Below are 24,823 nucleotides of genomic sequence, written 5' to 3' on the forward strand. Positions count from 1 at the left end.
TTGGAGTAGAATCAGATGACGGCTCAAGGTCATTTCCATCCTGGGGAGGCCTTAGTGCTGCGTCCTTCAGAAGTGACCGCCGTGTTCTCAGGGCTCTGTCCGTTATATGGATCCGCGGCTCGGGATGTTACTGAAGAATGCAAGTATAAAGAAAGATGGTCGTCACTTACCGCTCCATAGATAACAGAGTTCTTTATGGTAAAAGTGCAGACATAGCAAGGTGCAACACGGACAGATCTTCAGGATACGCCACAGGTCCGCAACATGTCGGGTAACAGCTGTTTGCACGTGCGTCCGCACGCTTCATCAGACCCATCATGACCCATTCGATGCGGATGTAAACAGCTGTTACCCGGCATGTGGCTGACCAGCGGCGTACCCTGGAGATCTGTCCGTGTTGCACCTCGCAATGTCTGCAGTTTTACCATAAAGAATTTTATCTATGGAGCGGTGAGTGACGGCCATCTTTCTTTAAACTGCTTTTCTGGGGCTTTGGAACTTATCTGGTGAGCAGGAGCAGCTAGCGTTGCAGTGAGACTTGCTGAAGGTGAGAGATTACGGGGGTAGTAGTGCCGACTACTATGAAAATGTTACTGAAGAATCTTCCTCTTTATGGGATCAGGAGTAATAGTATCGGAGGTCGTCCCTCTGCTGATCCTCCAGCTCGTGACCCTGCAGAACAAACACTGTTTATATTCCACCAATATCTGGTGCATAAAATATAGTAAAAGCTCTGATTAGAGATGAGCGAACTTACAGTAAATTTGATTCGTCACGAACTTCTCGGCTCGGCAATTGATGACTTATCCTGCATAAATTAGTTCAGCTTTCCGGTGCTCCAGAGGGCTGGAAAAGATGGATACAGTCCTAGGAAATAGTCTCCTAGGACTGTATCCACCTTTTCCAGCCCACCGGAGCCCCTGAAAGCTGAACTAATTTATGCAGGATAAGTCATCAACTGCCGAGCCGAGAAGTTCGTGACAAATCGAATTTACTGTAAGTTCGCTCATCTCTAGCTCTGATAATCCGGCATCCTCTGGTAAGGTATTTTATTATTATTAATACTGGATATTATGAGAGTTGTATCCCTGTGTGAACATATTGACCGGTGCAGGAGACCTGACATGTCAGCAGTGACCCAGAGAGAACATGGACCCTGAATTATCAGGTAAACTTATTTTATCATTAAAGCGTTACTGTCACTTACAACAACTTTTGCCCTGTTGCCCAGATGTTAAAAGTTGGAATTGGCGCAGGGCGCATTTCTGAGGTCACTCAGTTCTGAGACCAACTGCGATCAGGAGTTATAAGCCGGGGAGGTGCGCATCCGACTCGCCAGCGGTCACTTAAAGGGGTTATCCAGGAAAAAACATTTTTTATATATCAACTGGCTCCAGAAAGTTAAACAGATTTGTAAATTACTTCTATTAAAAAATCTTAATCCTTTCAGTACTTAAGAGCTTCTAAAGTTAAGATTGTTCTTTTCTGTCTAAGTGCTCTCTGATGACACGTGTCTCGGGAACTGTCCAGAGTAGAAACAAATCCCCATAGCAAACCTCTTCTACTCTGTGCAGTTCCCCAGACAAGCAGAGATGTCAGCAGAGAGCACTGTTGCCAGACGACTAAGAACAACTCAACTTCAGCAGCTGATAATTATTGAAAGGATTAAGATTTTTTTAATAGAAGTAATTTACAAATCTGTTTAACTTTCTGGAGCCAGTTGATATATAAAAAAAAATAAAATAAAATAAATAAATAAAAATACTTTTTTCCCAGAGTACCCCTTTAAATCCAACCTTTTCTCTGAATAAGTTTATGTAGAAAACAGGTCAGATCTGACGGCTTATAACTCCTGATCACACACAAGGTTACATTAAATGACAGTAATGCTTTAAAAAATAAAAAAAAATCTGATCACTAGAATGAAGAGAGATAGCAGAAGGCTGCTCACTGTGTCACATTGGGTATGTACAGGCCATATAGTGGTCTCTCCATCCCCCCCCCCCCAACTCTCATCATACAAGACGGATTTTAATTGATTTGGCGCTCAAAGAATGATTGTAATCTTTATTTAAGCCATAGATATAGATTGAACAGGCCTAGAAATCCGGATTGCTGCAGAGGCTGATGTAGATAATTGCTCCTTGTGATAAAGGAAATGATACGACTGTGATGGAACAAGTCACCGGAACGTCCTACTCAGGGAAGTGGTGGGAACGTTAAATATTTTAATTGAGTGAGAAGTCTACATTCATATTAGGTTTGGGACCCTAAATGATTCTTAGCCATAGGGCCATATTTCTCTATCGGCTCCATTGGGGGACACAGACCGTGGTGTATAAAAAGTGGTGAAAAATAAAAAAAACAGTCGGCTCCTCCCAGCAGGATACACCCCGCCTTCGGGCTCTGAGCTAGTCACTTTAAGCTTAGTGTCTGAAGGAGGTGGACATGATTTGGATTGCTCCAGACCAGGTTTTCAGATTTTTGGTTTTCCTAGTTAGGGACGTGTTCGTTTTTTATTCCTTTTTTCTGTTTTCAGGTGGGGACTCGGGGACTCGGGGACTGCGGTTCCCCATTGCGAGTGTGGGGACACAGACATTGTGTATATGTTAACCCCCCCTCGCCAACGGTCAGCGCTTGGGTGGTACCTCACGGGTCTAGGTCCCCCTATTTACCTGCTCACCTCGCTCGCGCATAGCAGCCAGGCGTGATGCAGGTAACTAAAGCTGACTGAATACTTTATTAGGTAAGTTCTTCTGACTGAGGTAAGTACTTTCCTCCATAGGTACGGACTCGCAACAGCTGGAGACCCCCTGTTTTGACCACCTTCAGTTTTTTTGGGGCTAGCTTTCAGGGGCTGCACTTTATTTTTGGGGGAGCAGTGGCACCATGAAGGGACACCATATATGGGGCACTTCACTTAAGTGTGTGTGGGTGCTTTGTGCGTTTTTTTCACAGCGCCTTATTCCAGCACTTTACTTATGTGTGTGTGTGTGTGTATCGGGGTACTTAGTTCACAGCGCCTTATGTGCGGCTGTCCGGGACCGGGCGCTCTCAGCACCAGCTTAATTTCACTTTACCGGCAGCGCCTTATTTGCGCCTTACAGCCGCGGCGCTCCTTGAGCTGGACGCTTCAGCGCCGGCTTCTTTCTATTCCCCGGCAGTTTCTGCCGGCGTTGGCCGCCCGCTCTATTCCCCCGAGCGCACAAATGGCCGTCAGGTGCGCTCGGGACAAGGAGCTGGCGCCATGACAGTTTCTCTTCGGCGGTCTGTAGCTCCGCCCACAGGGCTGGGAGTGCTCAGAGGCGCGAAGCAGCCTCCAATCAGCGCTGTGGGCGCAAATTTCAGTGGCAAGGGGTCAGTTAGTGCCTTGCTTCAGGCACACCCCCTTTTTCCTATTGGCTGGCCTGTTTCTCTCTCTAGCTGCACAGAGCGAGTCTCCTCCCTGCAGCTGACAGGGGACACAGACAGGGGTGAGAAAGTTCCTATCTCCCTTCTTTTCCCTCATTATGTTCGTACCCAGAGCTGTTCCTCCCTCTAAACAGAGACCTGGATCTTCAGTGACTTACTACCTCTGTAAGCACTAATACCAAGATGTCTGGCTCTGCTGAGCCCACTTGTCCTGCCTGCTCCACTGCTCCCCCAGAACCCCTGATGCCCCTTCTGTCTCGATGGATCCAGCCGCTCCCCCAGCCTGGGTTTCTTCCCTGACCCAGTATATGGCTGACTTGAACAAAGTCTCCCGCTCGGTGGCAGAGGCCTCCCGGGAAGTGGTGTCCGCCTTGAAGGGGTCTTCCCTGCGCATGATCTCTGGAAGGGCCCGTTCCTCATCTCCACATACTTCACGCTCTCACAAGCGTCCTAGGGGTGCCTTGTCTGACTCTTCCAATGAGTCTTCATGAGTCTTCCCTCTGCGACCTCTGGGGCATTCCGGACGTGGACCTCTTCGCGTCCAGGCACAATCGGAAGATCCTTCCGTTTGTATCCAAGTCCCAGGACCCTCAGGCTCTGGCCGCCCTAGTGATTCCTTGGGTGGGGTTTACCCTACCCTATCTGTTCCCTCCTCTTCCGCTTCTTCCCAGGGTGCTGAGGAAGCTCAAGGCAGAGGGTGTCCCCGTCATTCTGGTAGCTCCAGATTGGCCCCGAAGGTCGTGGTACGCCGACTTAGTCAGGCTCCTGGATGACTCTCCACTGCGCCTTCCGCTCCGTCCGGACCTACTCTCTCAGGGTCCTCTTTGCCACCCCAATTTACAGTCGCTGCATTTGACGGCGTGGCGGTTGAGACCGCGGGTTCACTTCCCAAGTCATTCGCACCATGCTCAAGGCTCGTAAGCCCTCCTCTACAAGGATTTACCACCGTACTTGGCGGTCTTCTTTTCGTTGGCGTGAAGCTTAGGACTTCTCCCCGGTGACCTCAGTTCCCAGTCTTCTCTCCTTTTTGCAGTCGGGGTTGGAACTGGGGTTGTCTCTCAGTTCCCTTAAGGGTCAGGTTTCGGCCCTTACTGTTCTTTTCCAGCGGCCTCTGGCTTCTAATTCTCATGTCCGGACCTTCCTGCAAGGAGTGGCGCACGCTGCTCCTCCTTATCGGTCTCCCTCTCCTCCTTGGGACTTGAATTTGGTTCTGAGTGCCCTCCAGGGTGCACCCTTTGAGCCCCTTAGAGAGGTGTCTCTCCGCCTCCTTTCTTGGAAAGTGGCGTTTCTTGTGGCTATCACCTCCATCCGGAGGGTGTCTGAATTGGCAGCTCTTTCCTGCCGTTCTCCGTTTCTGGTGATCCACCAGGACAAGGTTGTTTTCCGGCCAGACCCTTCCTTTTTACCTAAGGTGGTCTCTGCTTTTCATCTCAATGAGGATATTGTCCTCCCGTGATTTTGCTCGGCTCCTTCTCATCCTAGGGAGCGCTTACTGCACAAGCTGGACGTGGTTCGGGCTGTTTGGTCTTATCTCTCCATCACTTCTTCGTTTCGTCAGTGTGATTCCTTTTTCATCCTTACGGAAGGTCGTCACAAGGGACAACCTGCTTCCAAGGCCACCATTTTTAGGTTGATTCGGTCCGCCATTTCGGAAGCCCATCACTGTAAGGGGAAGATTCCTCCTTTCAGGGTTGTGGCTCATTCCACACGTTCTGTTGGGGCATCCTGGGCTCTCCAGAATAAAGCCTCGGCCTCGCAGATTTGCAAGGCGGCTACCTGGTCGTCTTTGCACACTTTCTCGAGGTTTTATCGGGTTCATACTTTCGCATCGGCTGATGCTAGTCTGGGGCGTAAAGTGTTGCAGGCGGCAGTGGATCGGCCGTCTGCCTGATTACTTATCTGCCCACCCAAGGGACTGCTTTGGTACGTCCCACTGTCTGTGTCCCCCAATGGAGCCGAGAGAAAAGGAGATTTTTTTAACACTTACCGTAAAATCTCTCTCGAAGGATCCATTGGGGGACACAGCTCCCGCCCTTCTTGGGGTTTTTCCTTGGTTCTCTGTCAGAGGGTGTGTTCAGTTATGTTTTTTCTTCTGGTTCTCGGACAGTTTTGGGTTTTTCCTTGACCTGTTGGTCTCCTCCTATTGCTCTGGAACTTAAACTGACTAGCTCAGAGCCTGAAGGCGGGTGTATCCTGCTGGGAGAAGCTGACTTTTTTTTTTTTTTTTTATTACCATAGTGTCACCTCCTAGAGACAGCAAGATCCACCCACTGTCTGTGTCCCCCAATGGATCCTTCGAGAAAGAGATTTTACAGTAAGTGTTAAAAAATCTCCTTTTTCATGTCTATATAAAGTATTTACTGACAGCCGCTGCGCACAGGTTTCCATCCTCTGAAATATCTCCTCACTCCCCCTACAGTCCCTGCTTGATTGACCGTTATAGGAAGCAGAGCCCGGTTTCTAGATCTTGCGCACAGGAATAAGATCTGAAGACAGGGCTCAGCTACCAGCTGTCAGTTAAGCAGGGATGGGAAAGGAACCAAGGAGACATTCCAGTCCCCAGCACTTAAAGGGGTACTCCAGTGGAAATTATTATTATTATTATTTTTATTTTTTTTAAATCAACTGGTGCCAGAAAGTTAAACAGATTTGTAAATGACTTATTAAAAAATCTTAATCCTTCCAGTACTTATTAGCTGCTGAATACTACAGAGGAAATTTTTTTCTTTTTGGAACACAGAGCTCTCTGCTGACATCATGACCACAGTGCTCTCTTCTGACATCTCTGTCCATTTTAGGAACTGTCCAGAGTAGGAGAAAATCCCCATAGAAAACATATGCTGCTCTGGACAGTTCCTAAAATGGACAGAGATGTCAGCAGAGAGCACTGTGGTTATGATGACAGCAGAGATCTGTGTTCCAAAAAGAAGAAAATTTCCTCTGTAGTATTCTGCAGCTAATAAGTACTGGAAGGAGATTGTTTAACCCCTTAACGACGAGCGCCGTAAATGTACATCCTGGTGATGTCATGCAGCCAGGGACCCACCGGTAATGGCGGACACCCACGATCCCGCGGATGTCCGCCATTAACCCCTCAGATGCCATGATCAATACAGATCACGGTCTCTTAAATGGATGATCGCATCACCCGCAGCGCTGCCGCGGCGATCCGATCATCCAGCACGGCAGCTGGATGTCCCCTTACCTGCCTCCCCGCAGAGCAGAAGATGACCGATAGCACTGAACAGGATTAGCAATCGAATGATTGCTATAAATAGTCCCCTAGGGGGACTATTAAAGTGTAAAAATAAAAGTAAAAAAAAAACATGTGAAAACCCCCCTCCCCCAATAAAAACGTAAATTGTCCCATTTTCCCTATTTCACCCCCCAAAAAGTGTTAAAAAAAAATATTTTATATACATATTTGGTATCGCCGCGTTCGTAAATGTCTGAACTATTAAAATAAAATGTAAATGGTACCGTATGGTGAATGGTGTGAACGTAAAAAAAAGTTCAAAATAGCTGCCCTTTTATTCCCAAAAACATTTATTAAAAGATTTATATAAGCAAATATGGTACCAATAAAAAGTACAGATCAGGGCGCAAAAAATGAGCCCTCATACCACCGCTTATACAGTTATGGGTCTTCAAAATAGGGGGATTTTAAACGTACTATTTTGGTTAAAAAGTTTGTGATTTTTTTTTTTTTAAGCGCAACAGTAATAGAAAAGTAAGTTATCATGGGGATCATTTTAATCGCATTGACCCAAAGAATAAAGAACACATGTAATTTTTACCGTAAATTGTACGGCGTGAAAACGAAACCTTCCAAAATTAACAAAATTGCGGTTTTCTTTTTAATTTCCCCACACAAATAGTATTTTTTTGGTTGCGCCATAGATTTTATGGTTAAGTGAGTGATGTCATTACAACGGACAACTGGTCGCGCAAAAAACAAGCCCTCATACTAGTCTGTGGATGAAAATATAAGAGTTAGGATTTTTTTTTGAAGGCGAGGAGGAAAAATCGAAAACTTAAAAATTTAATTGTCTGCGTCCTTAAGGGGTTAATAGAAGTAATTTACAAATCTGCTAGTTGAATGAAGTAGAAAGAAATCGCACTCACCAACCAGGAGCTGTATACAAAGTCTTGTCCTTTATTCACACCGGCAGAGTGGAACAATAAAACACGGTCCCTCACGTGGGGAGCGAGATTCGGGGGGCACACCACGAGAGGCAACTAGTTTCGCGTCATGGCTTGACGCTTCTTCCGGCCAATAAGGTGTACCAAGGTGAGTGCGACTTCTTTCTACTGCATTCAACTAGCTGATACAAGTTACTTTCACCTAGTGGTCTGCACCTCCGCGCAGCAGGGATTGTCTCCTCCGAGGTCACAGCAGCATACCTATCCCGTATACTATAGTTGGCTAATAGGATACAGCAGTGCCGGGTGTCATACTTGCTCTTGCAAACAATTCACTTAATTTACAAATCTGTTTAACTTTCTGGCACCAGTTGATTAAAATAAATACGTTTTCCACCGGAGTACCCCTTTTAAGGGGCTTGGGAACGCCTCTGACACCAGAAAATGATGCATTCCTCTATAACCTACACACGTCTTCTTGGCCCTAACAGCACATAACATTCTCAGCAGTTTGTAATATAAATTTGGTGCTGACGGATTCATTGTAAAAAATGTTTGTAGCCTACAAAAAAAAAAAAAAGTGATTGTGACCCAGGCCTAAGTTCAGTAGAACCGCATTGGGATGGTCATTTATTTTTTGCAGAGATCACAATTTTCTCTTCCATTGCCGCAGTCATCTTTGCACATAGCGACAACCAGATCAGCTGCCATATTGGTTGCTCAGCAGCCGATATCACTAGGGGTGCATGCACACTACGTTTAAGATATGGGACCGTATACAGCTGGGGAGAGGGGGGCAGGGCAACCGCATGCTGCCGTATCCAGTCCCTTATCTAATGTATTTCAATGAGCGACCAGAGTGAAATGCTGCCTCCATTTTGCCCCATATACGGTTTCCCGACCGGACCTAAAAACGCTGTTGACTACGTTTTTAGGTCCGGTCAGGAAACCATATACGGGCCAAAACGGAGCCGACCGGAGGCAGCGTTTCACTCCGGTCGTTCATTGAAATACATTAGATACGGGACCGCAAATGGCAGTGTGCAGTTGCCCCGCCCCGACTCTCAGAATGAGGCGGCGCCATCTACTGCCAGATCAGAATGAGGCGGCGCCATCTACTGCCAGATCAGAATGAGGCGGCGCCATCTACTGCCAGATCAGAATGAGGCGGCGCCATCTACTGCCAGATCAGAATGAGGCGGCGCCATCTACTGCCAGATCAGAATGAGGCGGCGCCATCTACTGCCAGATCAGAATAAACCTCGTACCTCAATGACTTCAAACTGAATGCGCTCCTGCTCTGCTCTCCTCTGTAACACCGCCTGGAAAATAACAGCAAAAACCATAAATACAGATGACACGCCAGACCCCATCCTGACTGACCGGCTACAAGAGGGGAGCGCTGTCACTGTGAATACGGCCGCAGAGCTATGTGTATTGTGATTACTGCTGCAGAGCTATATGTATTGTATGTACGGCCCCAAAACTATATGTATGGCCACAGAGCTATATGTATTGTATGCAGAGCTATATGTATTGTATGTACGGCCGCAGAGCTATATGTATTGTATGTATGGCCGCAGAGCTATATGTATTCTGATTACTGCCACAGAGCTATATGTATTGTATGCAGAGCTATATGTATTGTATGCAGAGCTATATGTATTGTATGCAGAGCTATATGTATTGTATGTACGGCCGCAGAGCTATATGTATTCTGATTACTGCCACAGAGCTATATGTATTGTATGTACAGCTGCAGAGCTATATGTATTGCGATTACTGCCGCAGAGCTATATGTATTGTATGTACAGCCGCAGTGCTATATGTATTGTATGTACAGCCGCAGAGCTACATCTATTGTATGTAAGGCCGCAGAGCTATATGTATTGTATGTACGGCTGCAGAGCTATATGTATTGTGATTACTGCTGCAGAGCTATATGTATTGTATGTAAGGCCGCAGAGCTATATGTATTGTATGTACGGCTGCAGAGCTATATCTATTGTATGCAGAGCTATATGTATTGTATGTACAGCCGCAGAGCTATATCTATTGTATGCAGAGCTATATCTATTGTATGTACGGCCCCAAAACTATATGTATGGCTGGAGAGCTATATGTATTATATGTATGGCTGCAGAGCTATATGTATTGTATGTACGGCCGCAGAGCTATATGTATTGTATGTACGGCCGCAGAGCTATATCTATTGTATGCAGAGCTATATGTATTGTATGTACGGCCCCAAAACTATATGTATGGCTGCAGAGCTATATGTATTGTATGTACGGCCCCAAAACTATATGTATGGCTGCAGAGCTATATGTATTGTATGTACGGCCGCAGAGCTATATGTATTGTGATAACTGCCGCAGAGCTATATGTATTGTATGCAGAGCTATATGTATTGTATGTACGGCCGCAGAGCTATATGTATTGTGATTACTGCTGCAGAGCTATATGTATTGTATGTACGGCCGCAGAGCTATATGTATTGTGATTACTGCTGCAGAGCTATATGTATTGCATGTACGGCCGCAGAGCTATATGTATTGTATGTACGGCCGCAGAGCTATATCTATTGTATGCAGAGCTATATGTATTGTATGTACGGCCCCAAAACTATATGTATGGCTGCAGAGCTATATGTATTGTATGTACGGCCGCAGAGCTATATGTATTGTGATAACTGCCGCAGAGCTATATGTATTGTATGCAGAGCTATATGTATTGTATGTACGGCCGCAGAGCTATATGTATTGTGATTACTGCTGCAGAGCTATATGTATTGTATGTACGGCCGCAGAGCTATATGTATTGTGATTACTGCTGCAGAGCTATATGTATTGCATGTACGGCCGCAGAGCTATATGTATTGTATGTACGGCCGCAGAGCTATATCTATTGTATGCAGAGCTATATGTATTGTATGTACGGCCCCAAAACTATATGTATGGCTGCAGAGCTATATGTATTGTATGTACGGCCGCAGAGCTATATGTATTGTGATAACTGCCGCAGAGCTATATGTATTGTATGCAGAGCTATATGTATTGTATGTACGGCCGCAGAGCTATATGTATTGTGATTACTGCTGCAGAGCTATATGTATTGTATGTACGGCCGCAGAGCTATATGTATTGTGATTACTGCTGCAGAGCTATATGTATTGTGATTACTGCTGCAGAGCTATATGTATTGTATGTACGGCCGCAGAGCTATATGTATTGCATGTACGGCCGCAGAGCTATATGTATTGCATGTACGGCCGCAGAGCTATATGTATGACTACAGCGCATCATAAGCGAATAACTAAATATTAATTAGGACCTGACTTCCCCATATCCCAGTCCAGCGTTTCCCAACCAGTGTGCCTCCAACTGTTTAAAAACTACCAGTTCCAACATGCTGGGAGTTGTAGTTTTGCAACAGCTGAAGGCACACTGGTCCTAGCCTATTCCATCCACCCTCTACTTACAAACACTGCGATCCCAGTGAGAATAGCCAGGGCGATGATGATAATGATGGCAGCGAACCCGGGGGAGATGCTTTTCATGTTGATTCGGGGCGGCTCATTGTCAAAAAACAAAACCCGGATGGATTCGGTGTCGACCTGCAGATTCCATCCATCCAGGGGAACCGCGAACGCGCTGCGCTTTAACTGCGGAACAATGTATCAAACAGTAATAGAACATATAATATTCTTATGTAGTGCACTACCCCATAATGGCCTGCAGGTGGCAAACTTGTTTTAAACAAATTTTGCCAATGCCAAAAACAGACTGGTCAGACTACGACTATTTTAACTATTAAATGACAATGGCAGTCAACCGGAAATTACCAAGGTGATATATGTGAAAACACGTAAGGCATTTTTGGAATACTATACTTCTACACTAAGCCTATGAGCAATGGTCTCCAAACTGTGGACCTCCAGCTGTTGCAAAACTACAACTCCCAGCATGCCCAGACAGCCGTGGATTGGAGGTCCACAGTGTGTGGATGGAGGCGACTTACCTCCCGCTCGATGTAATACGCCACTGTCGCTATGTCCACAGGATCCTTGGTTCCATTGGTAGAGAACAGCTTCATGGTGACCTCGTGACTGAGATCGTGAACCTGCGACAGACAAGGAGTCAGGTGATTTATATGATCATTATTACAGGATTCATTACTCAGCTTTCTCAGGATCCTGAATGGAAATACTACTGCATTCTATAGCCCTATAAGTCCCACCCTCTCATATAGTGTGTATGTTATTACATAATAAGTATATACATATAGCTCAGTGTGAACTCGGCCGTAGCTGTAATGGTTGCAATATTGGTTGTCACCCAGCTCTCCGAGGAGCAGTTATAACCAATGAGCTGCTGAACACAATTTTTTTTCCTAAATCTTTTGTCGCCCTGCACTAAATTTATTTTCTGCCAGGATAAAACTCCAAAATTATAAAGTTCTCTGGTTCCATCCTCACCATCACTTGTAAGATCTGCGGAGCTCGGAGCAGAAACCGCGAGACTTCAGCCATCAGCTTCCTGCAGAGACAAGAAGAGAGGGTGAGACGGGCCGAGCCCCAGACATCAGTCACATGACAAGGGGGTGAGACGGGCCAAGCCCCAGACATCCGTCACATGACAAGAGGGTGAGACGGGCCGAGCCCCAGACATCAGTCACATGACAAGGGGGTGAGACAGGCCGAGCCCCAGACATCAGTCACATGACAAGAGGGTGAGACAGGCCGAGCCCCCAGACATCCGTCACATGACAAGAGGGTGAGACGGGCCGAGCCCCCAGACATCCGTCACATGACAAGAGGGTGAGACGGGCCGAGCTCCAGACATCCGTCACATGACAAGAGGGTGAGACGGGCCGAGCCCCAGACATCAGTCACATGACAAGAGGGTGAGACGGGCCGAGCCCCCAGACATCCGTCACATGACAAGAGGGTGAGACGGGCCGAGCCCCAGACATCAGTCACATGACGAGGGTGAGACGGGCCGAGCCCCAGACAGTCACATGACAAGAGGGTGAGACGGGCCTCAGACATCTGTCACATGACAAGAGGGTGAGACGGGCCGAGCTCCCGACATCAGTCACATGACAAGAGGGTGAGACGGGCCGAGCCCCAGACATCAGTCACATGACAAGAGGGCGAGACGGGCCTCAGACATCAGTCACATGACAAGAGGGCGAGACGGGCCGAGCCCCCAGACATCCGTCACATGACAAGAGGGTGAGACGGGCCGAGCCCCCAGACATCCGTCACATGACAAGAGGGCGAGACGGGCCGAGCCCCCAGACATCCGTCACATGACAAGAGGGCGAGACGGGCCGAGCCCCCAGACATCCGTCACATGACAAGAGGGTGAGACGGGCCGAGCCCCAGACATCAGTCACATGACAAGAGGGTGAGACGGGCCGAGCCCCAGACATCAGTCACATGACAAGAGGGTGAGACGGGCCGAGCCCCAGACATCAGTCACATGACAAGAGGGTGAGACGGGCCGAGCCCCCAGACATCCGTCACATGACAAGAGGGTGAGACGGGCCGAGCCCCAGACATCAGTCACATGACGAGGGTGAGACGGGCCGAGCCCCAGACAGTCACATGACAAGAGGGTGAGACGGGCCTCAGACATCTGTCACATGACAAGAGGGTGAGACGGGCCGAGCTCCCGACATCAGTCACATGACAAGAGGGTGAGACGGGCCGAGCCCCAGACATCAGTCACATGACAAGAGGGCGAGACGGGCCTCAGACATCAGTCACATGACAAGAGGGCGAGACGGGCCGAGCCCCCAGACATCCGTCACATGACAAGAGGGTGAGACGGGCCGAGCCCCCAGACATCCGTCACATGACAAGAGGGCGAGACGGGCCGAGCCCCCAGACATCCGTCACATGACAAGAGGGCGAGACGGGCCGAGCCCCCAGACATCCGTCACATGACAAGAGGGTGAGACGGGCCGAGCCCCAGACATCAGTCACATGACAAGAGGGTGAGACGGGCCGAGCCCCAGACATCAGTCACATGACAAGAGGGTGAGACGGGCCGAGCCCCAGACATCAGTCACATGACAAGAGGGTGAGACGGGCCGAGCCCCAGACATCAGTCACATGACAAGAGGGTGAGACGGGCCGAGCCCCAGACATCAGTCACATGACAAGAGGGTGAGACGGGCCGAGCCCCAGACATCAGTCACATGACAAGAGGGCGAGACGGGCCGAGCCCCCGACATCAGTCACATGACAAGAGGGTGAGACGGGCCGAGCCCCCGACATCAGTCACATGACAAGAGGGTGAGACGGGCCGAGCCCCAGACATCAGTCACATGACAAGAGGGTGAGACGGGCCTCAGACATCTGTCACATGACAAGAGGGTGAGACGGGCCGAGCCCCCGACATCAGTCACATGACAAGAGGGCGAGACGGGCCGAGCCCCCGACATCAGTCACATGACAAGAGGGTGAGACGGGCCGAGCCCCAGACATCAGTCACATGACAAGAGGGTGAGACGGGCCGAGCCCCAGACATCAGTCACATGACAAGGGGGTGAGACGGGCCGAGCCCCAGACATCAGTCACATGACAAGAGGGTGAGACGGGCCGAGCCCCAGACATCAGTCACATGACAAGGGGGTGAGACGGGCCGAGCCCCAGACATCAGTCACATGACAAGAGGGTGAGGCGGGCCTCAGACATCAGTCATAAGATGCAATAAAAAATAATTAAATTACGACCGAAGCCGAGGAAACTCTGGAGAAAGCGGCGGCTGCGGAAATATTTACTACTGAAATTACGCAAACGCCGCCGGTTGTTCTCGCCGCCGGTAAATCACCAGTGAGCAATAAGACACGACCGCGGCCACATACTATGCAAATAGGAAAATGAAGGATTGTGTCTATAATCTGTAATGTCTGCGCCTGCATTTAACGAGACATCCACCTCCTCAAAACTACAACTCCCAGCATTTTAGGAGTTGCAATTGTGCAACAGCTGGAGGCACACTGGTTGGGAAACACTGCATTAGAAGGGACTATGTGACTACAATTAAAACTGCTTTCCAGTAATCAGGATGCAGCCTGCAGTGTAAAGAATGGAGGTTTCCATAGAAGTGAATCATTGTTGGGGTTACAAAATATTAACCCATTCTGTTCCTGCAAAAGTTGTTGCACTAGAGTAGTATTTTGCAGCCAAAGTGCCTCCAGCTGTTACAAAACTACAACTGCCAGCGTTCACAAACCATAGGCCAAAGTGACTCCAGCTGTTACAAAACTACAACTGCCAGCATGCCCGGACAGCCTTTGGCTGTCCGGGCTTGCTGGGAGTTGTAGTTTTGCAACAGCTGGAGGCACACTAATTGGCAAAGAAAGGCCAAAGGCTGTCTGGGCATACTGGGAGTTGTAGTTTTGAGATTAGACTTGACTCTTCCCATCTAAGCTTTAAGTAGATAATCTGATAGTATATAGTATAAAGGTATAGTTTTCCAGCAGATGATGAGCTGTACAAGGACCCTGCTGCACACAGAGGGGGCGGGGCACTGACCTGTGGAGCTCCTCCCCCTTCCCATTTAGCAGTGCCGCGTCCACTTTGAAGGTGAAATGAATCTGAATGAGACTGAAAAAAAGACGAGAACAAGAAAACTGATAAATACAACACTGGCAGCAGGCTCCCTGCTATACATTACTTTCTTAGGGTATGTAAACTTTTGCAAGTGGTCACTTACTGCACGCTGATCAGCTGATCACACTTGGGGTCATCGCTGGTCTTGTCGGTGACCCTGACCCCAGCGCTGTCCACGCACCAGCACAGGGTGGAGTCTTCATCGCATTGTTTTGCTTTGAAGGCTCCGTTCTCCTCACACTCTGGGTCGTACACGTTGTCGGTCTCAGTCTTACCCCTACCCGGATGGCTCCGCCCACTGCGACTCTTGTGCAGCATCTCTAGGTGCATCAGACGACACTTGGGGGTCACTAGAAAAAAAAAGGGAAAAATGTAAATAAGAAGTCATAAAGAAAGATCAGCGGTGACATCACTGAGAATACAGCCTATCCATCACTAGAGATCAGCGGTGACATCACTGAGAATACAGCCTATCCATCACTAGAGATCAGCGGTGACATCACTGAGAATACAGCCTATCCATCACTAGAGATCAGCGGTGACATCACTGAGAATACATCCTATCCATAACTAGAGATCAGCGGTGACATCACTGAGAATACATCCTATCCATCACTAGAGATCAGCGGTGACATCACTGAGAATACAGTCTATCCATCACTAGAGATCAGCGGTGACATCACTGAGAATACATCCTATCCATAACTAGAGATCAGCGGTGACATCACTGAGAATACAGCCTATCCATCACTAGAGATCAGCGGTGACACCACTGAGAATACAGCCTATCCATCACTAGAGATCAGCGGTGACATCACTGAGAATACAGCCTATCCATCACTAGAGATCAGTGGTGACATCACTGAGAATACAGCCCATCCATCACTAGAGATCAGCGGTGACATCACTGAGAATACAGTCTATCCATCACTAGAGATCAGCGGTGACATCACTGAGAATACAGCCTATCCATCACTAGAGATCAGCGGTGACACCACTGAGAATACAGCCTATCCATCACTAGAGATCAGCGGTGACATCACTGAGAATACAGCCTATCCATTCACTAGAGATCAGCAGTGACATCACTGAGAATACAGCCTATCCATCACTAGAGATCAGCGGTGACATCACTGAGAATACAGCCTATCCATTCACTAGAGATCAGCAGTGACATCACTGAGAATACAGCCTATTCATCACTAGAGATCAGCGGTGATATCACTGAGAATACAGCCTATCCATCACTAGAGATCAGCGGTGACATCACTGAGAATACAGCCTATCCATCACTAGAGATCAGCGGTGACATCACTGAGAATACAGCCTATCCATCACTAGAGATCAGCGGTGACATCACTGAGAATACAGCCTATCCATCACTAGAGATCAGCGTTGACATCACTGAGAATACAGCCTATCCATCACTAGAGATCAGCGGTGACGTCACTGAGAATACAGCCTATCCATCACTAGAGATCAGCGGTGACATCACTGAGAATACAGCCTATCCATCACTAGAGATCAGCGGTGACATCACTGAGAATACATCCTATCCATCACTAGAGATCAGCGGTGACATTACTGAGAATACAGCCTATCCATTCACTAGAGATCAGCGGTGACATCACTGAGAATACAGCCTATCCATCACTAGAGATCAGCGGTGACATCACTGAGAATACATCCTATCCATCACTAGAGATCAGCGGTGACATCACTGAGAATACAGCCTATCCATCACTAGAGATCAGCGGTGACATCACTGAGAATACAGCCTATCCATCACTAGAGATCAGCGGTGACATCACTGAGAATACAGCCTATCCATCACTAGAGATCAGCGTTGACATCACTGAGAATACAGCCTATCCATCACTAGAGATCAGCGGTGACGTCACTGAGAATACAGCCTATCCATCACTGGAGATCAGCGGTGACATCACTGAGAATACAGCCTATCCATCACTAGAGATCAGCGGTGACATCACTGAGAATACAGCCTATCCATCACTAGAGATCAGCGGTGACATCACTGAGAATACAGTCTATCCATCACTAGAGATCAGCGGTGACATCACTGAGAATACAGTCTATCCATCACTAGAGATCAGCGGTGACATCACTGAGAATACAGCCTATCCATCACTAGAGATCAGCGGTGACATCACTGAGAATACAGCCTATCCATCACTAGAGATCAGCGGTGACATCACTGAGAATACAGCCTATCCATCACTAGAGATCAGCGGTGACATCACTGAGAATACATTCTATCCATCACTAGAGATCAGCAGTGACATCACTGAGAATACAGCCTATCCATCACTAGAGATCAGCAGTGACATCACTAGAGATCAGCGGTGACATCATAGGGCAGCCGGTTATAGATCTTACGCTGGTCACAGTTGACGGTCAGGTTATCGTATCCGCTGTATATGGCCTCGCACGTCCCGCAGCGGTTCAGGTGACAGGTGACATATTCGTTGTACGGACATGAAGAATCCTCACAGACTTCATCGTAGTCGCAGTTCTCCCGGGCCGGGAGTGCGTCCGGACATTCATCATCTGCGGACAGGAAAGAGGAGCGGATTGTTCTTCAACCAGGGTGCCTCCAGCGGTTGCAAAACTACAACTCCCAGCATGCCCGGACAGCCATTGGCTGTCCGGGCATGCCAAGAGTTGTAGTTTTGTTACAGCTGGAGGCACGCTGGTTGGGGAACACTGTCCTAACAACTGAAAAATAGTAACCAAAGTATAAATCCACCTACCTGGTACTGCGGAGACCCCCGAAAGAGACCCCAGGAGCAGCAAACAGAGCCCGAAGTGGCAGGAGAGTCTTGTGTCCATGGGAAATCATCAGAAGTGCTGGATGCGGCTGAGATACGGGGGAGGGGTTCCACTTGGCTGGAAACAGGTTAAAGCATTACCCCCTCCCCGGGGAAGATTGTGAGGGCGAATACATTACAGGGTGGAAAATAATGGCGGCCGGTGACATTGGAATCAGAGGAGGATAATATGAGGGACCGTCATCTCATATACACTTATATCCTGTATTATACTCCAGAGCTGCACTCACTATTCTGCTGGTGAGGTCACTGTGTACATACATTACATTACTTATCCTGTACTGATCCTGAGTTATATCCTGTATTATACTCCAGAGCTGCACTCACTATTCTGCTGGTGAGGTCACTGTGTATATACATTATATTACTTATCCTGTACTGATCCTGAGTTATATCCTGTATTATACTCCAGAGCTGTACTCACTATTCTGCTGGTGAGATCACTGTGTACATACATTACATTACTTATCCTGTACTGATCCTGAATTATATCCTGTATTATACTCCAGAGCTGTACTCACTATTCTGCTGGTGAGGTCACTGTGTACATACATTACTTATCCTGTACTGATCCTGAGTTATATCCTGTATTATACTCCAGAACTGTACTCACTATTCTGCTGGTGAGGTCACTGTGTACATACATTACATTACTTATCCTGTACTAATCCTGAGTTATATCCTGTATTATACTCCAGAGCTGTACTCACTATTCTGCTGGTGGGGTCACTGTGTACATACATTACATTACTTATCCTGTACTGATCCTGAGTTATATCCTGTATTATACTCCAGAGCTGTACTCACTATTCTGCTGGTGAGGTCACTGTGTACATACATTACATTACTTATCCTGTACTGATCCTGAGTTATATCCTGTATTATACTCCAGAGCTGTACTCACTATTCTGCTGGTGAGGTCACTGTGTACATACATTACATTAGTTATCCTGTACTGATCCTGAGTTATATCCTGTATTATACTCCAGAGCTGTACTCACTATTCTGCTGGTGAGGTCACTGTGTACATACATTACATTACTTATCCTGTACTGATCCTGAGTTATATCCTGTATTATACTCCAGAGCTGTACTCACTATTCTGCTGGTGAGGTCACTGTGTACATACATTACATTATTTATCCTGTACTGATCCTGAGTTATATCCTGTATTATACTCCAGAGCTGTACTCACTATTCTGCTGGTGAGGTCACTGTGTATATACATTACATTACTTATCCTGTACTGATCCTGAGTTATATCCTGTATTATACTCCAGAGCTGTACTCACTATTCTGCTGGTGAGGTCACTGTGTACATACATAACATTACTTATCATGTACTGATCCTGAGTTATATCCTGTATCATACTCCAGAACTGTACTCACTATTCTGCTGGTGAGGACACTGTGTACATACATTACATTACTTATCCTGTACTGATCCTGAGTTATATCCTGTAATACTCCAGAGCTGTACTCACTATTCTGCTGGTGAGGTCACTGTGTACATACATTACATTACTTATCCTGTACTGATCCTGAGTTATATCCTGTATTATACCCCAGAGCTGTACTCTCTATTCTGCTGGTGAGGTCACTGTGTACATACATTACATTACTTATCCTGTACTGATCCTGAGTTATATCCTGTATTATACTCCAGAGCTGTACTCACTATTCTGCTGGTGGGGTCACTGATCCTAAGTTACTTCACTGACTTCCACTCTGAAGCATGTATGTGTATTTATATTTATTTCTTAACACACAGTCTACAGTCTATAGGATTCATTTTCTGTACACAGCACATTATGCAGACTCATGTTCTCCTGTCCATTGAACCTTTGCCGTCTAATTCGACTTCTTTAAACCACTAAACCCTCAGGCATTTCCTCGGCCCAGTTCACCAGAGATCATGTGGTGCGCCCCCCCCCCCCAGACGTCTATGAAGCTTTATGGCCGCTGCTGTCTCGTATTGCGATGTCTCCTGCACCGACTTGTTTTGCAATTATAACTCATGTTTTTACTTTTCATCCAAACTGATGGTTTGTTACAATGTGTCAGTCAGATAAAAGCTCAGAACAGGATAAGATTTTCATTGTTGTGTTTGATTTAAAAAACAAATAAAAGATTATTGCACCAACAAATAGTAACAAACCCTCAGCTGTGTAAGCAGGGGTAAGTCAGGATTGGTCTAACATACCCCTCTGACCCCGCACTCAGGATCCGAATTAAGACAAAAATTGAGATTTGTTGTTATTTTTTACTAACTGGAGAACAGCAAATGTGCAACGTCTCCAAGCAGAGATTTATTGAGTCATAGAGGTGAGTGTCCAGAGGGGCGGCAGACGGTCAGCGACTAGTCCTCCAGCAGCAGATCCAGCTCCTCCAGGGGCAGCCGCACCCTCAGCTCCTTCTCCATCATTAAATCCACAATCTCCTGTAACTGATCCGGGAAATATTCAACCGCGTCCAAATACAAAACCTGAGGGGAGAGGAAAGGGTTACCTGAGGAACACTGCAATGTGATACCCCCGAATACAGGACCCCCCCAAATACAGGACCCCGAATACAAAACCTGAGGGGAGAGGAAAGGGTTAACGGGGAACACTGCAATGTGATACCCCCAAATACAGGACCCCCCCAATACAGGACCTGAGGGGAAAGGAAAGGGTTACTGGGGGGGGGGGGGGGGGGAAAGAACACTGCAATGTGATACCCCCCAATACAGGACCACCAAATAACAGGCTCCACAATGCCCCAAGAAATTAAATAAATCATCGGGAGGAATCGTCACTCATGTAACCAGGTGCAGAATCAACAACTACTCACCTTACCCCAGGGGCAACTCTGTATGGCCTTATAGAAGAGACCCCGACCCCTGTCCTGAGAGACCTGCAATATAGAGAGCACACGGTGACCCCACCAGCAGAATAGTGAGTACAGCTCTGGAGTATAACACAGGATATAACTCAGGATCAGTACAGGATCAGTAATGTAATGTGTGTACACAGTGATCTCACCAGCAGAATAGTGAGTACAGCTCTGGAGTATAATACAGGATATAACTCAGGATCAGTACAGGATAAGTAATGTAATGTATGTACACAGTGATCTCACCAGCAGAATAGTGAGTGCAGCTCTGGAGTATAATACAGGATATAACTCAGGATCAGTACAGGATAAGTAATGTAATGTATGTATACAGTGACCTCACCAGCAGAATAGTGAGTACAGCTCTGGAGTATAATACAGGATATAACTCATGATCAGTACAGGATAAGTAATGTAATGTATGTACACAGTGACCTCACCAGCAGAATAGTGAGTACAGCTCTGGAGTATAATACAGGATATAACTCAGGATCAGTACAGGATAAGTAATGTAATGTATGTACACAGTGACCTCACCAGCAGAATAGTGAGTACAGCTCTGGAGTATAATACAGGATATAACTCAGGATCAGTACAGGATAAGTAATGTAATGTATGTATACAGTGACCTCACCAGCAGAATAGTGAGTACAGCTCTGGAGTATAATACAGGATATAACTCAGGATCAGTACAGGATAAGTAATGTAATGTATGTACACAGTGACCTCACCAGCAGAATAGTGAGTACAGCTCTGGAGTATAATACAGGATATAACTCAGGATCAGTACAGGATAAGTAATGTAATGTATGTACACAGTGACCTCACCAGCAGAATAGTGAGTACAGCACTGGAATATAATACAGGATATAACTCAGGATCAGTACAGGATAAGTAATGTAATGTATGTACCCAGTGACCTCACCAGCAGAATAGTGAGTACAGCTCTGGAGTATAATACAGGATATAACTCTGGATCAGTACAGGATCAGTGATGTAAATTGCAGTTTGCTCACCATAAAGCGTATATACATCCTCCATAGGAGAAGACACCGGGACCCCTGCTCCGTGCTGAGTCCGCGCTCAAACATCGCCTTGATACGATTGGAGAGACCTGTTTCTGGCATGACTGTGTGTACGTCTCCCGATTCACCTCTGTAAATACAAGAACAGTGATCAGCGGGGGCAGCAATATTCCATTTCATCTATAGAAGAGCGGAGAAAGGGTTAAGAGAGAGGTATGTGCAATTCTACTTGTTTGAGGTTTAATCACAGTTCCCTGGTTGTCGCCGTCAGGGCAGGAAAACATTGGGGGAGATTTATCACAACCTGTCCAGAGAAAAAGTTGCTGAGTTGCCCATAGCAACCAATCCCATCGCTTCTTACATTTTTATAAAGGCCTCTGAAAAATGAAAGAAGGGATCTGATTGGTTGCTATGGCTATGGACAGGTTTTGATTAATCTACCCCAAAATAAATGTGAATAACTAATATTGATCGTGTTCTGCTGACAGGTTTGTTACAGTGTATCGGTGTAATCGTCCACTGTGAGACGAACAAAGCAGCAGCACCTCCTGTTAATTACAGTGTTAACCTCTGGAGTCCGGGCTCTGTACATCAGAGACTTGTCAAGACTGTAAACAATTGTAACAAAACCTCAGCTGTAGCAAGTATAACCAGGAATGTTACCACGAATTGACAGCAAGTAGAGATCTTTAAAGGGGTATTCCAGGAAAAAACTTTTTTTTATATATATATATATCAACTGGCTCCAGAAAGTTAAACAGATTTGTAAATTACTTCTATTAAAAAATCTTAATCCTTTCAGTACTTATGAGCTTCTGAAGTAAAGGTCGTTCTTTTCTGTCTAATTTCTCTCTGATGACACGTGTCTCGGGAAACGCCCAGTTTAGAAGAGGTTTGCTATGGGGATTTGCTTCTAAACTGGGCGTTTCCCGAGACAGGTGTCATCAGAGAGGACTTCAGAAGCTCATAAGTACTGAAAGGATTAAGATTTTTTAATAGAAGTAATTTACAAATCTGTTTAACTTTCTGGAGCCAGTTGATATATAAAAAAAAGTTTTTTCCTGGAATACCCCTTTAAAATGAGGGGAAAAAAAGCTGCAATTCCTCCAAACGTGTATCGTATTGGCCTAGGGCAGGGTTTCCTAATCAGTGTGCCTCCAGCTGTTGCATAACTACAACTCCCAGCATGCCCGAAGAGCCTTTGGCTGTCAGGGCATGCTGGGAGTTGTAGTTTTACAACAACTGGGGAGCCACAAGTCACAAAGCAATGGCCTAGGACAGGGTTTCCTAACCAGTGTGCCTCCAGCTGTAGCAAAACTACAACTCCCAGCATGCCCGGACAGCCTTTGGCTGTCCGTCCATGTTGGGAGCTGTAGTTTCTGTTTGGAAAACACTGCATTAAATGTTTTCAGTGTCACCTTTTCACAGATTCCACTAGTTCTTTCCCTCCCTCTTCTACAAGGATGGCAAAGCTACACTGCAAAACTACAACTCCCAGCATTCCTGCACAGCCTTTGGCTGTTAGGAAACCCTGTCCTGGGCCAATGCTTGTGTCTTGTGGGGAAGCACAGGACACAAGCATAGGCCTAGGAAGGGTTTCCCAACCTGGGTGCCTCCAGTTGTTGCAAAACTACAACTCCCAGCATGCCCAGGCAGCCATGCTGGGAGTAGTAGTTTGCAACAGCTGGAGACACACTGTTTGGAAAACACTGCATTAAACATTTTCATCGTCACCTTTTCACAGATTCTACCAGTTCTTTCCTTTCCTCTTCCGCACGGATGGCGAACAGATACGGCTCCAGCGCGTCCGCCGCCCTCCTGGTGCCGTCTATAAACCTCCGGACTTTGTTGACGTGGTGGGATCTGCTCTCAGACCGGATGTAGGATTTCCACAGGGCAACATTATGAGGGAACAACCGCAGAGCGTCCATCAGGGCGTCCCTCAGAGGGGCACGTGGGTAGACACTCACCCTGGTGTGGTACTTTAATAAGTTTGTGTGCATCACAGTCACCGCCTGCAGGGGGCTCCACGACCCCGGCGCTTCAATGCAGTCTCCTACAGGGGGCGCCAGGGAGTTGGAAACCTGACGAAACACTGCGACGGCCGAGTCTATTCCTGCAGTGAGATACTGAAATAGGGCGAGGCAGCCGGTTATGGTGACCAAGGCGGGGTCAGAGGGGGTATTAAGGGAGTCCTCCAGCGCCCGTTCATACACTTTCCTGGCCTTTAATATACTAAGTGCAGGGACTGGTCCTTTATACGGCACATAGGGGGCGCTGTCAGCCAGGCTGCTGAGGATGTGGACTGCGCGGGAGGCAGAGGCTTCATGCTCCGGTTCGGACGCCATCTCCGCTTCCAGCTCTGCGTACAGTAAACAGAGGCTTCGTAGGTCCTGATCCTTTAACCCTTGACCTCCCGCGAGTGCAATGGCAGCGTCAAAGACCTTCCTGGCCTCCTCGGCGTTCCCCAGCAGCTGCTCCAGCAGAGCGTACTCCCTCCACAGCGCCAGGCTGTTGCGGTTCGCCGTTTCTTTCAGCAGACCTTTCGCCAGTCTCTTGCTCCTTTTTCCTTGAGATTTCAGCTTCTTCTTATTCTTCTCCTGCAGACACCGAACCACCTTGGACGAGAAACCAAAGAATCACCAAATATTTACACCGCCAAAGAGTTATTAAATACATTATTTATATTCTAAAGGTGTCATACTACACAGCTGCAGAGCTTGTTACAGTGTATTATAACTACTATTTATCCTGATCCCAGAGAAATAAGAGCAGCATACAGATAGAGCTAGAGGGGGAGGTGTATCACTAACATATATACTGATCCCATTGATATAGCAGCAGTATACAGATAGAGCTAGAGGGGTGGTGTATAACTACTATATTTCCTGATC

The 24,823-nt window shown here is 47.1% G+C and overlaps 2 protein-coding genes across 3 annotated transcripts in view; both read right to left on the reverse strand.

Moving 5' to 3' along the window:
• Positions 1 to 37: 37 nt before the first annotated feature.
• On the reverse strand, positions 38 to 20,173 carry LOC130295426 (epithelial cell adhesion molecule-like). The gene is made up of 9 exons (XM_056546150.1): positions 17,953 to 20,173; positions 17,579 to 17,749; positions 15,285 to 15,531; positions 15,104 to 15,175; positions 12,032 to 12,092; positions 11,575 to 11,676; positions 11,036 to 11,218; positions 8,823 to 8,876; positions 38 to 672 (listed from the first exon to the last, which is right to left on the reverse strand). Exons 1-9 carry the CDS (start codon positions 18,029 to 18,031, stop codon positions 619 to 621), a joined length of 1,023 nt encoding a protein of 340 aa, XP_056402125.1. The 5' UTR covers positions 18,032 to 20,173; the 3' UTR covers positions 38 to 618.
• Positions 20,174 to 20,319: 146 nt separating this feature from the next.
• Positions 20,320 to 24,823, reverse strand: part of NRDE2 (NRDE-2, necessary for RNA interference, domain containing) — a 34,319-nt gene continuing 29,815 nt past the window's right edge. For both annotated transcript variants that reach the window (XM_056546129.1, XM_056546128.1), the window contains exons 13-16: positions 23,664 to 24,547; positions 21,921 to 22,059; positions 20,863 to 20,925; positions 20,320 to 20,515 (exon numbers count right to left, since the gene is read on the reverse strand). In XM_056546129.1, coding sequence (XP_056402104.1) covers positions 20,390 to 20,515; positions 20,863 to 20,925; positions 21,921 to 22,059; positions 23,664 to 24,547 — 1,212 coding nt within the window. In that variant the 3' untranslated portion in view covers positions 20,320 to 20,389. The remainder of the gene's footprint in view (positions 20,516 to 20,862; positions 20,926 to 21,920; positions 22,060 to 23,663; positions 24,548 to 24,823) is intronic.

The sequence above is a fragment of the Hyla sarda genome, chromosome 11 (genome assembly GCF_029499605.1).
Source record: "Hyla sarda isolate aHylSar1 chromosome 11, aHylSar1.hap1, whole genome shotgun sequence".
NCBI classification, from domain to species: Eukaryota; Metazoa; Chordata; class Amphibia; order Anura; family Hylidae; genus Hyla; species Hyla sarda.

Bases quoted from the DNA above. Each gene is read 5' to 3' on its own strand.
- LOC130295426 (XM_056546150.1), bottom strand. From the start codon at position 18,031: ATGGACACAAGACTCTCCTGCCACTTCGGGCTCTGTTTGCTGCTCCTG. The intron at 17,750-17,952 runs GTAGGTGGATTT...TCCTGTCCGCAG, and splicing joins GGGGGTCTCCGCAGTACCAG to ATGATGAATGTCCGGACGCA. The intron at 11,677-12,031 runs GTGAGGATGGAA...TGTCTGTCGCAG, and splicing joins CGCAGATCTTACAAGTGATG to GTTCACGATCTCAGTCACGA.